The sequence below is a fragment of the Cryptosporidium hominis genome (assembly GCF_000006425.1).
Source record: "Cryptosporidium hominis TU502 chromosome 3 CHRO013179, whole genome shotgun sequence".
Taxonomy (NCBI): domain Eukaryota; phylum Apicomplexa; class Conoidasida; order Eucoccidiorida; family Cryptosporidiidae; genus Cryptosporidium; species Cryptosporidium hominis.
Genome location: NW_667292.1, coordinates 1 through 14,352, shown reverse-complemented (window position 1 = coordinate 14,352; position 14,352 = coordinate 1). Strand labels below are relative to the sequence as shown.

Below are 14,352 nucleotides of genomic sequence, written 5' to 3'. Positions count from 1 at the left end.
AAGTTATTTAATTTTAATAAATTCTTTGTTCTAATATCTTAAAGCAATAATTCACTTATTCATTGCATTGCTTCATTCCACATTAAATCTGGATCATCCATTCCAATATTCATCTTTTCTTTATTTTTACCTCCAATAGATTTCTTGTTTTTGTTAGTTTTTGATATTTGTTGATCACAGTTTCTAGCTAGATGTTTAACTGACCCACATATATTACAGCTTCCTCCTCTTGGATATATAGATCCCGTTTCGTTATTTGGACAAAAAGCGACTATATGTCCAGATTTCCCACATCTAAAACAGCTAGCAAATGGTAATACGGAGTTATCGTTTCTTGGTTTTTTACAGTCTTTAAGAGTATGCCCTAATTCTCCGCATAAAAAGCATTTAAATACTTCTTTTCCTGATGCATTTCTTTCACTAATACTATTTATTTCATTATCTCCATTTTCAGCTTCTTCATTTGTTTGTTTATAATACCTACAATCAGACATCTGATGACCTTTCTTTCTACAACATAAACAAACTACATTTGAATTTTTCCTAAGTGATATACTTGAATTCATGCTTTTTTGTTTCATTTCCCTCTTGATTGTTTTAATACTTTTTTGGATTTGTCCTCCAATTTCAACTTCTCCTCTAAGACCCTTTTTTAGTTTTGAGAGTCTCATTATTATTCTTCGCTTTTTGGATTTTGATAATTTTCCAGATTCATCATTTAACTTACTTTCCAAATTTTGGATACTTTCATTTATCATATCAGTTGTCCAACATCCGCTTTTAATTTTCTTCGCCTTTTTTGATCCTTTAGATTTTTTTTTCACCTTCAGATCCTCTTCTTTAGCTTGTTTGTCACTAAAAATATTTTTTGTATTACATTCTAATGTATTATTATTTTTAATACTTTTTTCTTCATGATTTTCATCTAATCGTTTTGACTTAGATTTTTTCTTTTTTTCAAAAGTCTTTTCAATATTTACTGGCTCATTTAAAATTTCCGATACTTTCTTTTTAGAGTTTTTTTCAACCTCCTTAGATCGTTTTTCCTTCTTTTTTTCAGATTTCTCCTTCATATTTGTCTTTACTTTACTCATTTTTTAATTCCAATATTGTATTCTTGTATGATTTTCTTTCTAGTATATTAAAGCTAATTACAGTATATGTAAGAAACTAGAATATATAGTCCTTTATTTTAAAAGTAATTTTTTTTGATAATAAAAATTTCATTAATTTAAAATTGAATTCGCCAAATGTCAAAATTTACATAAATCTAAAATTTTATATTTAAGGTTCCAAAAATATTTTAATAATTATTTAAAAAAAATATACCGGCAATGTATCCGTCTCGTACTGTCTTTAGGGTGAGATAATATATTTAATGGCCGATAAAAAAAAAAAATAAAGTCAAAAAAGACTAAAAAAAGTGTCAGTCTTGACAATATTGATTAAAACAAAAAAAAAATAATATTAATATTTAAACTTTAGTGTACTATCACCATGTCGGTAAGTCAATAATCTTTATATAATACAGTCTCATTTATCTAACTAATTATTTTTAGAAATCAAAATCAGTTAAAATCGCCAAAAAACCAATTGAAACAAAAATTGTTGAAAACTCAACAGATACTTCAAGTGATGATTCTGATACCTCTAGTTTTGTAATGGTAAAGAAGGCTGAGAAGAAGCTAACAAGTATTAAGAATAAGAGCAACAATAATAAAAAGGGTTCTAAGAAGTCTGAAATGAATAATACTAAGATTCCAGAATCTTCTACTGATTCTTCTTCAGGTTCTTCTTCATCTTCAGAGGATGAGAAATCAAAGAAGAATACCAAGGCAGTAATTCCAACTCCAGCAAAGAAAGCAATGTCTGATAGTTCTTCATCATCAGACTCCTCTTCATCTTCTGAGGATGAACAACCAAAGAAGAATTCTAAAGCACCAACACCAATGAAGAAGAATATCTCAAATAGCTCCTCTTCATCTTCATCTTCTGAGGATGAACAACCAAAGAAGAATGCTAAAGCAGCAATACCAATGAAGAAGAATATCTCGAATAGTTCCTCTTCATCTTCATCTTCTGACTCAGATTCTTCTTCTGAAGATGAACAACCAAAGAATTCTAAAGCAGCAGCACCAATGAAGAAGAATATCTCAAATAGCTCCTCTTCATCTTCGTCTTCGTCTTCTGATTCAGACTCTTCTTCTGAGGATGAAAAACCAAAGAAGAATACTAAAGCAGCAACACCAATGAAGAAGAACATATCAAATAGTTCTTCAGATTCTTCAAGCTCTTCTGATTCTTCGTCTTCAGAAGACGAGAAACCAAAGAAGAATACCAAAGCAGCAAGCTCCAGCTAAAGCAAAGAAAGCAATGTCTGATAGCTCTTCTTCCTCTGAATCTTCTTCATCAGACTCTTCTTCATCTTCTGAGGACGAACAACCAAAGAAGAATACCAAACCAGCAACATCAACTACACCAAAGAAAACAATGTCTGATAGTTCTTCTTCATCATCAGACTCTTCTTCGTCTTCTGAGGATGAACAACCAAAGAAGAACACCAAGACAGCAGCACCAACTCCAGCAAAGAAAGCAATGTCTGATAGCTCTTCCTCATCATCAGACTCTTCTTCATCTTCCGAGGATGAACAACCAAAGAAGAATTCTAAAGCAGCAGCACCAATGAAGAAGAATATTTCAAATAGCTCCTCTTCATCTTCGTCTTCTGATTCAGACTCTTCTTCTGAGGATGAACAACCAAAGAAGAATGCTAAAGCAGCAACACCAATGAAGAAGAACATATCAAATAGTTCTTTAGATTCTTCAAGCTCTTCTGATTCTTCGTCTTCAGAAGACGAGAAACCAAAGAAGAATACCAAAGCAACAACATCAACTACAGCAAAGAAAACAATGTCTGATAGCTCTTCTTCTGATTCATCCAGCTCATCAGACTCTGATAGCGATAATGAAAAAGCCAAAAAAGTATCGAAAGCTGTGAAATCATCAAATTCTTCATCAGAATCAGAAGTTGAAATGAATAAGAGCAAGAGAAAAGCAGAAAGCGAGCTAAACAATAACAAGGACAACAAAATTACAAAGAATGATACTCCAAAGCGTTCTTATCAAGGAAATGATGACAACAGTCAACCAAGAAAGAGACAGAATACAAATAACAAAGACTCTAGAGAAGTATATTGTGGCAACCTTCCATATTCTTGCACTGAGGAGGAGATTAGAGGTTTGTTTGAAGAATGCGGATCTATTGAAAGAGTATCAGTTCTTTCTGATAAGGGATGTGCTTTTATTACTTTTGAACAAGAAGAAGGAGCCAAGTCAGCAATCCAATGGAATCAAACGGAATATAAAGGTAGAATGTTAAGGATTAACATGTCAGCAGACAAGCCTCAACCAGGAAGTCTATCAAGCGGAGGATATGGTCCTTCAGTAATTGTTAGAAACATTCCTTTTTCAAGCGATGATGAATCAATTAAATCATTTTTCAATGGTTGTGGTGTAGTCAAAAGAGTCTCTATTCCTAGATATTCTGATACTGGAAAAATGAGAGGCTTCGCTATGGTTGAATTTGAAAATGATGAACAAATTCAAAATGCTCTTAAATTATCAGGTACTTCAATGAATGGAAGAGAGGTAACTATTGAAATTGCCTTAGGAAAGAATAGTGGTGGTGGAAGAGGTGCAGGGTCAGGTGGAGGACGTGGCGGTGCTAACAACAGGCCTGCAAAGAATAACTCATCTACAGCCTTCCAGGGTACAAGTACCACATTTGATGATAGTGACTAAATGAATTTTATATTGCATCATTAGGTTTTTAATCAATGAAATGTCTAATAATTAGGTAATTAGCTATGTCAAAGGATTCTATATTAAAACAAAGGATACACTAGTTCTAGGATTTTATTTTAATTATTAGTTCAACTTGAAATTTTTATATATTTAAAAAATCTAATTCTCAAAATTGAACAAATTTATTATTGCATTCATTCGTTAGTTAAAGGATCATACTAATCTTTCATCTTGAGATGATTTTATGAATGGTTTTAACCAATTCTTAAATGAAGTTTAGTGTGGGATTAATACAATTGCGATGCATTTTAACTATTCATCGCTGTAATACCAAAACAAACCATTAAATTAAATTAAGACATCAGCATCACGCCAACTTTAAAGTATCGTGAATTGGCGCCTGACAACCACAAGGTAATAAAAGGCTTTTAATATAGTTAAAAATTAACTATTTATATTAAAGATGTCTCCGAGCATTTGCAGAAAAAAAATAATTTGATTAAATTAAAGAATAAATTCTCCCTTGAAGATTTATTAAAGATTTAAGATTGAGATTTAGTTATTTTTTTTGATTGAACAGGAGAGTTGTTTCTTGCTAAAGTGCCTTTTCTTGTTCTAGTTTTTAGCAGTTAATAATGGTCCATAATGGAGGAGTTGATGTAGTGCCTTCAGGTGAACGCAAGGGATTATTTGTTAGAATTTATAGAGATCTTTCTAGATTAACTCTTCACTCTCCTGCTAATCCTATTATTAGTGCTAAATTGGGATGGACTGCATTCATTGGCCTTTTGGTATCGGCTGTTTTAGCATACTGCTGGAGCTTGTACAGAAATAGGAACGCAAAAAAGCAAGAACTACGCGATGGCCTTCAAATTGGGTATAAGTATTCTGTTATTGGCTCTCTTCTCCGCTCAATTGCTACATTATCCACAATATTACCATTTTTATTTATTATTATTCATACATATGATACAGCTGGTTGTAATAGAAGAGAGCTTGCGCCTTACTGGAATAATAGAGCTCTTGTATTTATATCACTTTGGTTAGAGTGCTTCTTTTTATGCTTCTTTTATAGATCAACAAAATCTTCATTTGAACAATTCTTTTATTATCCTTGTGATTTAAAAGATGCTGATTTTGTATCAATATGGCAAAAGATAAATGTAGACTCTGATGTGACATGTAAAAAACAGACAAAACTTAACAAAATTCTTTCCCTTTTTCTAGATCCTTTCAATAAACTTTCAAGAGTTCTGAATGACGAGGTTTCTGGCTATATACTTTCCACTATATCTGTTCGAAGAGAACGTACTGATGACAACACTTGCAAAGCATACTTTGAACTTTTCTGTGTCAGATATTGGTATTCAGAAAATTTAAAAAGGTTCACATGTGTAGAGGATCAAATGGGTTCTAATGGTGAACTTGTTAATCTTACAGCTTATTTGGAAAATGATATTTATAGTATTCCAAACATATCGCAGCTAGAACAATTAAAACCTAACTTTGAGAATTTGAAAGCTTTAAAGAAACAAGATTCTGAAGGTATAAAAAAGGAATATAAAGACGGAACAGTGATTCTCAGCCCAATTTTAGGTTTAAATAGTGAACTTGTACATGAACAATACCAATCTTATGGGAAAAATGAAATTAATATTGAAATGCCTTCTCTTATTGAGGGTCTCTTAAATGAGATTCTTAATCCTCTAACAGTGTTCCAACTTCTTGTTGTAGCTTCATATACATTCCAAGGATACGTACTTTTTGCTGTAAAATGGGTCCCGATGATGATTATCAGTATCATTGCAAATATAAGGATTCACTTTATTAAAATTAGAAATATCAGAGAATTGGCAGAAATGACTGGATGTGATAATGTTAAGGTTATAAGGGATGGGAAGCTAGTTACTTTGCATAACTCAGAATTAGTACCTGGTGATATTATACATGTATATGAGAACTCTATAGTACCATGTGATCTTCTACTCTTATCAGGTTCAGCCGTTGTTAATGAGTCAATGTTAACAGGTGAATCTGCTGAGGTTTTGAAAATGCCCATTTCTGAATCTGAATCTGAAAAAATATCTCCAGAAGATGGGCCATATTCAGGAAAGAGGTATTTCTTATATGCAGGTACACAAGTTACTGCTGTTTATAATAATGTTGGTAGAGGAATGGCTCTTAGCAGTTTGACTGGATCTATGAATATCAAAACATCATCAACAAGGTCCAGTGATTCAATTATTAACTTGAGTACAGACCTATCTGAACTACCTGGAAATCAAAAGCTTATGTCAGATGAAATATCAACTACTACAGCATTGGTTATTCGAACTGGTGTTTCTACTCTTAGAGGAAAGATCATTAGATCAATTTTATATCCCAGTAAATATAGTTTTGGCCTATATGATCAACTTCCCATTGCTTGGCTTTTTTTAAGTATTATCGTGGCATTGATCATTTTCAAACAAGGTAATTCGTTCAGCTGGGGGTTATTTACATTCTTCTTTGCATTAGGATCTATGAATTCCACTTTCCCTCTTTATCTTGGTGTACTGAATACTTTGTCTCAGAATATTTCGTCAAGAAGACTTTTTAAGAACTTCAATGTTAAGGCTCTGATTCCAACTAGAATCATCCTTGCTGGGAAACTTAGGATTATGTGTTTTGACAAAACAGGAACATTGACCAATGATCATCTTGATTTTATTGGTATGTCTCCAATAAATACCATTGGTGGTGATGACCAAAACTGCTTACTCAATGCCGATGTTACACCAACAGAAATGAGTACGGATTATTCTATTGTTTTATCTGAACACGACACAAAAAGCCAAAGCATTGATTATATTTTGTCTGATAATGTTTACAATATAGATGAGATTCAAGATAAGTTTAAGCTGGCATTCTTATCAATAAAAAGTTGTACATCGTTAAGCCACTCTCCAACAAACTTTGGAATCTCTCGTGACGTAATTACTAATCCAAGAAAATACTATGAGAGTATGAATGGAAACGATACCGATAAAGCACTTTTTTCAGTTACAAACAGCTTTTTTGAAAAGGATCCAACAAATGACAATGTTTATATTCAGTCCGTTAGCTCGGGATATGACGGTTTGGAAAAAGAAGATATTTCAACTAGCTCATTAGAGGTGCTCCGAATTTTTCCGTTTGATTACAATAGAAGACTAATGAGTATCATTGTACATTGTAAGCATAATGACGAATACTATTTATTCACCAAGGGAGCACCTGAATCAATCCAAAAAATTTATACCGGATCCATTGGAACTGAATTTAAGCAGAAACTTGATGAGCTTTCTTCTAAAGGTTATTATTTAATTATGTCCGGTTACAAAAGAATAGAAAAGAGTTTGTTAAACTTGTATCTGTCGTTGAATAGAAATGAAATAGAAACTGATTTATCGCCAATTGGACTTTTATTGTTTGAAAATACTGTGAGGAAAGAGGCCTCTCATGTTTTAAAACAACTAGTAGATTCTGATGTACTACCTATTATGATTACTGGGGACTCCGCATTAACAGGGTTAAATGCTGCTTTGAAACTTGGAATAGTTGACGAGACTTATGGAAAAATTGCAGTCTCTGAGCTTTCAACAAATCAAATGGGGTCTGAATATGTGCAATGGAGATGTAGAGAATCAAGAGAATTAATTGCAGATAGCGAGATATACACTAAAGATAGTAAATTTGGAAACTTAATTTTGACTGGTGACTGCTTTAACATATTATTAAAGGAGCACAACTCCTCAATAGTTTTCTTTGAGCCTATAAGAGGATCCGAGAATCTTGATAAACTGGATATTGAGGCCTCATGTGGCCTACTTCAAGGAAAAACCAAGATTGATCACATATTAAACCGCGTTAGCGTTTATGCTAGAATGTCTCCAAATAACAAGTCTGAGGTAATAAGTCTTTTTATGAAGAGAGGTATCATAACTGGAATGGTAGGGGATGGTGGGAACGACTGTGGAGCTCTCAGAATTTCCCACGTAGGGCTTTCATTTTCAAGGGGAGACGCATCTTTGGTAGCTCCCTTCAATTCCTCTACCTCAAATTTGAACTCTGTATTAGAAATCATTCGTGAAGGAAGGAGTAGCCTGGCTTCAGCCATGTCAATCTTACTGTATCTCGTTGTTTATGGTATTATGACATCTCTAAGTGAAACATTGTTAACACACTTTGCATATGCAGCAGTTCCAGATATTTCTAGCTCATTTGTTGCTTTCTTCGCACACACTCTTCTCCTAATTGGACTTTTGTTCAACTCTCCATGTAGAAGATTAGCAGCAGCCAGACCTTTTGGTAGTATTGCAAGCTTCCGCTTTGCTTTAGCCTTTTTGGCTCCAATCACTACTTACATTATTGGTTATTTTACAATGTTTAATAGACTTAGCTCCAAGCCTTGGTTCCAGTCCTCTAAAAACTTCAATGTTCAATTACCCGCTCAAAATTGGTTTATGCGTATGGATAATATTGAGTCAACATGCTCTTGGATCTACACTGCAATCCAGATTATTGCCACTGCATTATGCTATACTATGGGATCCCAGTTTAGAAATCCTTTCTTCAAGAACCCGTTTATATTAGTTCCTGTAACAATCAACGCATTAGTTTATGGGACACTAATTTTTACTGGACCTAATAGTTTCACATGCATGTTTAGGGCCAACTGTGACTCTGAAAATATTAAAAATTCAGTTTTTAAGTTATTTGGGGTCACTGTGATTAACCCTTCATCAAGACCTTTTTCAGGACCCAACGGCTCGAATATTATGCCTTTTAGTTGGAGAATCGAGTTTGTGATCATTTGCCTAACTACCATGTTTTTGACGGTTTCGCTCTTTTCTTTAATCACAAAACATAAGGAGATGCGAAAAACATCCGTTGAAAGACAATTTTAATTAATTTCCTTTGTATGTGAATTAAGGCATCCTTAATTATTAAATGCCTATTTTTACTTTTGAACCTCATATTAAAGCAATTTTCTCATTTTTAACAAATTTTTTTAACTGTCCAAATGGACCTCGTTCGCATTTTGAACATTTATTTTGATGAATATTGCTTATTCTACTTTAAAACCCTACTATTATCTAGGTTCTATAATATTTGTGTGAGTACTTACGCGCATTTATTGTTTTGATCTTTGTACTGGTTTTGTGAATAGCAAATTATATTGGAGAGACGATCCAAGATTTGCATCAAGTTTTTTTCAATTTAATTTTAAGTAATTTAACCTCGAACTATTACCAGGGCAAGTATGAGGAGCTGTCGCATAGTTGGCTAGTGCGCGAGATTCATACCCTCGAGGTCACGGGTTCGAGTCCCGTCAGCTCCTCTTTTTACCACTATTAAATCAGGAATACTCAAGGAAGCTCAGAGGGAAATGAACTAATTAGAATGTTTTAAAAGATAACAAAGGAATAATTATAGATTATTTTAAATGAATTTGAGGTTATTATAAAGGTATTCTTGAGTTTTTACGTCAAAATTTCTATTTAGTTAGATGATTTATTGTGTTTAGTTTTAGGAAAAATTTGGCTAAAAGTCATTGAATTAACCATTGAATATTTCAAATCTTTTTTTTATTGATTAGAATGTTACTAATAGATGATTTAGGTAACTTTAATAGATATTAGATTTAAATCTAGAATGTTTTGTGAGACATTTGAACAAAATAGAAGCTATTCCAAATATCCTACAGCAATCCTTCCAGCGTTATGATCAGAAATGACAAAACATTTCTAAAAAGAAATTTTAATTAAATTAAAAAGTAAACGAACAGTTATTTTGTTAATGATGATTAAACTTACTTGGTTAAATTTTGAGTGAAAGTCGAGAATCATTGTACTTGTACAAGATTCCTTTTGAGATTCATTGAATTCAATAGAGGAGTTACTTTCATTGGTTCCAGAAATGTTCATTGACAAGTTTCTAAACTTCTGAGGCCTATGAATTCGAGAAATGTCTTGAGAGTAATGAAATATATTTGACAAGTTGGTGAGGTTCAGACAAGATTTAGTACAAGACTTGGTGATGTCCTGTCCAGCTTTGGAATTAATTATACTGAACATTAGTCTGAGTGAATTTTGAGCAAGATTATTATTTTGCAAAGAATCGTCCAATAAATTATTTGTTCTTGGAGTTAAAGCATGTAATTTGATCAGATCTAAATTAAATCCAAAAAGAAGAGATGATTTTAAGCCATCATAAACGAGCATTAAAAGCTCATTAGTGTGGGTCCATACTACACTAGAAATCTTAAAGTTCTGTAAATGAATTGGAAGGCACACAATTGTATAGTCAATTGATATTTTGTTAATGCTTGGTGAAAATTCCTTGGAACAATATTCAATTTGAATATTTCCGTTTGAAAAATCAGTTGGATACTCAAGCGTGTGATTGTTTCCAAATGTAGAAATAGGGCTTGAAAATTCATCATTCTTAATACAAATCTTAGAAATAACATATTTATTGTTTTCAGTTTGTATTGGATGAATTAACTTAACGACTATATTTTGGAAATCGTCCATTGAAACATTTGTACAATTGAAGATTTTTTGAGTGGAAAAATATCCTGGATCTAAATTCACCTTTAAGGAAGAAAAGCTACAAATGAAATTCTTTGAGACTTTCTTGACAGCTAGTCTATAAAGTTCTTCAATGGCAGAGCTCAAATTAAAAATACAAGATAAAGAACAACCTTCTGCATCTTCATTCAAAAGCTTATCAATTTTTCTGAATTCTATTTCATTCAAAAAGTGGCTTATTTGAGATTCATCATCCATTTCCTTCACATTTTCATCGGTGAAAAGACGCTTTCTCTTAATAAAATCCTTTAATACAAAGTACGAATCTGAACTAATTTTGAAAGTAGAGGCGATAATATTGGAATTTACAGAAGAGATAATTTTTGGTGGTAAAAAATGATCAGTTGAAGTTTTCTTTACATCATCTTTATAGGTCTTAGCTATGCTCAATAGATGCAAAAAAGTATGAACAATTGGTTTAACTTGCTCAGTCTCGTAAATTAAGGTTTTGTTAAACTCTTTCAAAAGATGAATCTGCACTGAAACTTTGTTAGTTTCCTGATCTTCAATAATCTCTGTTTTTTGAATAATACTCCAAATAATAAAAATCTGTTGCATTGTAGGCTCCACAGTCTGTGAAATAGTATTTTCAATATAAACCATAGAATCATGAATATTCTGACCAAACATAACTAGCTGATCAATTGTAATAGATAGTTCAGCTGTAGAAGAGTTACTAGGTTGAAACATATTAATTGGAGCTCCTGAAATGATTGAAAGTAAAAATATTGAAAAATTGCTTTTTTTAACTGTTTATCCATACTTTAGAAACTGTCTAAATGGTTTANTCCCAGTAAGCCAAACAGACAATATCTGTTGAAAAACATTTTTAAGATAATTAAGTAACTGCCTCATATATTGCAAGAATCCAAATGTATTGAATATTATTGCAAAAGAGTCGATAAATTGTTTCATATCAATCATTTCTATAAATAAGTCTTCCTTTTTTTCACTTTCAGGGAAATAAGTTAGAAATATATGATTTTTACAAATGCTAATATCTTTCAATATTCTATCTTTACCTTGACCAAGATCATGTAGATTATAAACCCAAACAGGCGTGTGGCCACCAATAGAACAAATCATATTATTTTTTGAGTCAATAGTCAAAATTAAGCATACATCTTCCTCCAGGTTCAAATATTCTGGGAGTAACTTTGGTGCTTCCTTATAGTTACCTCTATTCGCATTTTGAGAATCTTCAGGAAGTATTTCTACTTTACTTTTTGATATTTCAAGTTGATTTGTAGTGCTATCAATTTGAGAATCATCAAAAGGGTCATCCCCTTCTTGATCTAAAACTAATTCATTCAATAGCTCATCTAATCCAATGCTTTCTGAACCATTTGAGTTCCTAATACTTAAAGAATAAGGTTCAATTACTATTAGTTCTTGCAATTTTCTTGGAAATATCCCTTCCTTTCTTAAATTTAAGAGTTCACCTGATAACATAAAGTTTCTCATTTCCTTGATTTCATTATTTTGTGAATGAAGGTTATTATAGCTATTTACTTGACCATTGATATCAATGATAGTAACAGAACCATTTGTATCGCCAATACAGATACTTTTTGCATTATTACACCAATCCATACAACTTGGCTTATCTTTAATCTGAAAAGACCAAAGCAGTTTAATTGGTTTATTAAGATCATCAATTCTGTACAACTCGATTGTATATATATTAGACGAAACCAACAATGCGATAATTTTGCCATTTGGATGTATTAATCCTGACCTTACATTTTCTTTCCTATAATGTATACATGGCATCTTACAATTTTCATTACTTCAAGTCCTAATTGGGCTTAAATAGTGACTTTTCTTGATAATTTAGTCAATGTCATTTAATTTTTAATGAAATTATTCACAAACTATTATCTTTTTAATACTTATTCCACACACCATATTTCAATTCCCATTTGCAGCCTATACTAGTTGTTTGCTAGTATACACCCCTCATATTAGTAAGTTGCCGCCAATGGCGCCACTATTCTCAATTTTCTGTGACATTTTTTGCAATTCTAATAATTTAAAAAAAAATGAGTAATGCGGGAAATGTTGAACAAATTAATTTATATTTTCTAAGGACTAATTATTTTAATTGCGGGAAATTTATGTTAAGGAATGGAACACAGGATTAACTTATGACGGTTTAGGGTAAATATTAGTGGGCACTGTTGCATATAGTCAGACTTGCTTTACTGAATTTATTCATCATTTTGTTTTTAGCCAATAATAAATTTACTATAAAGGAAGAATGACATTATCAGGAAAATCTGCAAATACAGAATCAGACGAGGCGAAGATAGAAAGCATAATCTTCCCAAAGGAGTGTATTGAGTATATTATGAATAGGCAAGGTGCAAAGTCATCAGACCCTAATTTGTTTTCGATTGTTTCAATTTTAGGACAAAAATTTATCGAAGAATGTTTAAAGAAAAGTATAGAGACAACAGAAGATGGTAGATTTGTTATTAGGGATGAAAACTTGAGAAATATGATTAAAATGGAGAATCCAAGTTGTGCAGTCAATAATGATTTTAATTTATTCTTAATACCAAATCAAAGATATAAGGAGTTGTTAAAAGAGTAAATTTCAACATTAAATAGTAAATTGTATAATTAATAAAAATTTATCAAGGACTGTATAAATGTATATATATATATATATATATATACAGCTAATTAGGTGCTATATTGCTTTAAACCTTTCTGTTTATATCAAACCAATAGACTTTCTTATCTAAGTTCTTATTAAACTCATGTAAGTCTTCCGAGAATTTTTGTATTTGTATTTCATTATAACCTTGTTGGTGTGTATCTTGCTTTGAAACTACTTTATAATACTCATCAAGAAAAGTCTTTTTAATTTCATCAAGTTCTGAATTGTCTTGTTTCTCATCCACTTTGTCAAATTCATCCTCTTTCTCTATATATTCTTTATTTTTATGAATTGCAATAAAATCCTCCATCAGCCTCGACCAAAGTAACATATCATCATTTGAGCATCTAGAATCTATAAAGAATATTTTTCCAAAAATATTATTTTTATCTATATGAGTTAATAAACTCGCATTTTTACTGTTCATTTCATAGTAATCATCATACATAAGTTTAGTATTCTTAAGCCTTTCAGAAAATTGAATTGCTAAACAAATAGAATCTCCTGGCTGCCAGATGATTTTCCTAACTCCGTTAAGCTTTGTCAGTTCCAACTTCCAAATTATCATATTTGATCCTGTGTTATCATTGCAATAATGATCACACTTGATATTTAGAGAATTTGGAACGTAACTTCTATCATCCGAGTTAGAGCAAGTCTTCATTAAGTAATAAAAAGATTGGCCATTTGAAGATATTGTAGTTATAGCCAAAACACCGCATGGGTATAGTTGACTAATTGGACCATAAAGCTTGTCAGTACAAATTTGATGAGAGTCATATATTTTTTCATTATATATAGAAATAGAAGTAATCCATTCCTTTTGAATGACTTGAGAATATGAGTAGAGTAGCTTAATCTTAATAGTTGGAACATATTTTTCAGATTTAATTCCCAACACTGTTAAATATTCTTGATCACTTTCATCATCAGTATCGTTATAGTTTTCACTTTCAGTCAAATCATTTACCTGTTTTAAGTCAGAATCTGCTCTAAAATTGTCTTTAGATTTCGAGTCATCTATTTGTTTCAATGAATAAACAGTAAACCTATCAGAGTACTGAAGTACTAAAATATCTCCATCTTTGTTAAACTGTAAATTACAGCTATAAAGATACTTGTTATGCCTTTTTCCATAGCTCGGAATTGTTTTTAACGAAAGAATGGTTTTAAATTCATCAAAAACAAGTAATACATTTGTTTCCCCAATTATAACGAAACTTGAATAAACCCTATGGTCTTCCTTCTCAAAAACAGCCAAAGAAACCA

The 14,352-nt window shown here is 31.8% G+C and overlaps 6 protein-coding genes and 1 non-coding gene across 7 annotated transcripts; 4 read left to right on the top strand and 3 right to left on the bottom strand.

Annotated features, from left to right (window-relative positions):
• Positions 1-59: 59 nt before the first annotated feature.
• On the bottom strand, positions 60-1,094 carry Chro.30467 (Cp22.4.1 protein). The annotated part of the gene is made up of 1 exon (XM_661570.1): positions 60-1,094. The coding sequence occupies one exon, from the start codon at positions 1,092-1,094 to the stop codon at positions 60-62; it is 1,035 nt and encodes a 344-aa protein (XP_666662.1).
• Positions 1,095-2,373: 1,279 nt separating this feature from the next.
• Positions 2,374-3,801, top strand: Chro.30466 (cutinase negative acting protein). Its single annotated transcript, XM_661569.1, has 1 exon — positions 2,374-3,801. One exon carries the CDS (start codon positions 2,374-2,376, stop codon positions 3,799-3,801), a length of 1,428 nt encoding a protein of 475 aa, XP_666661.1.
• A 638-nt stretch (positions 3,802-4,439) lies between these two features.
• Chro.30465 (Yor291wp) lies at positions 4,440-8,732 on the top strand. The annotated part of the gene is made up of 1 exon (XM_661568.1): positions 4,440-8,732. One exon carries the CDS (start codon positions 4,440-4,442, stop codon positions 8,730-8,732), a length of 4,293 nt encoding a protein of 1,430 aa, XP_666660.1.
• A 360-nt stretch (positions 8,733-9,092) lies between these two features.
• On the top strand, positions 9,093-9,166 carry trnM. The gene has a single exon. It is a non-coding gene; the product is annotated as a tRNA-Met (tRNA).
• A 406-nt stretch (positions 9,167-9,572) lies between these two features.
• Chro.30464 (hypothetical protein) lies at positions 9,573-11,108 on the bottom strand. The annotated part of the gene is made up of 1 exon (XM_661567.1): positions 9,573-11,108. The coding sequence occupies one exon, from the start codon at positions 11,106-11,108 to the stop codon at positions 9,573-9,575; it is 1,536 nt and encodes a 511-aa protein (XP_666659.1).
• A 1,570-nt stretch (positions 11,109-12,678) lies between these two features.
• On the top strand, positions 12,679-13,014 carry Chro.30463 (hypothetical protein). The annotated part of the gene is made up of 1 exon (XM_661566.1): positions 12,679-13,014. One exon carries the CDS (start codon positions 12,679-12,681, stop codon positions 13,012-13,014), a length of 336 nt encoding a protein of 111 aa, XP_666658.1.
• Positions 13,015-13,123: 109 nt separating this feature from the next.
• On the bottom strand, positions 13,124-13,747 carry Chro.30462 (hypothetical protein). Its single annotated transcript, XM_661565.1, has 1 exon — positions 13,124-13,747. One exon carries the CDS (start codon positions 13,745-13,747, stop codon positions 13,124-13,126), a length of 624 nt encoding a protein of 207 aa, XP_666657.1.
• Positions 13,748-14,352: the final 605 nt, after the last annotated feature.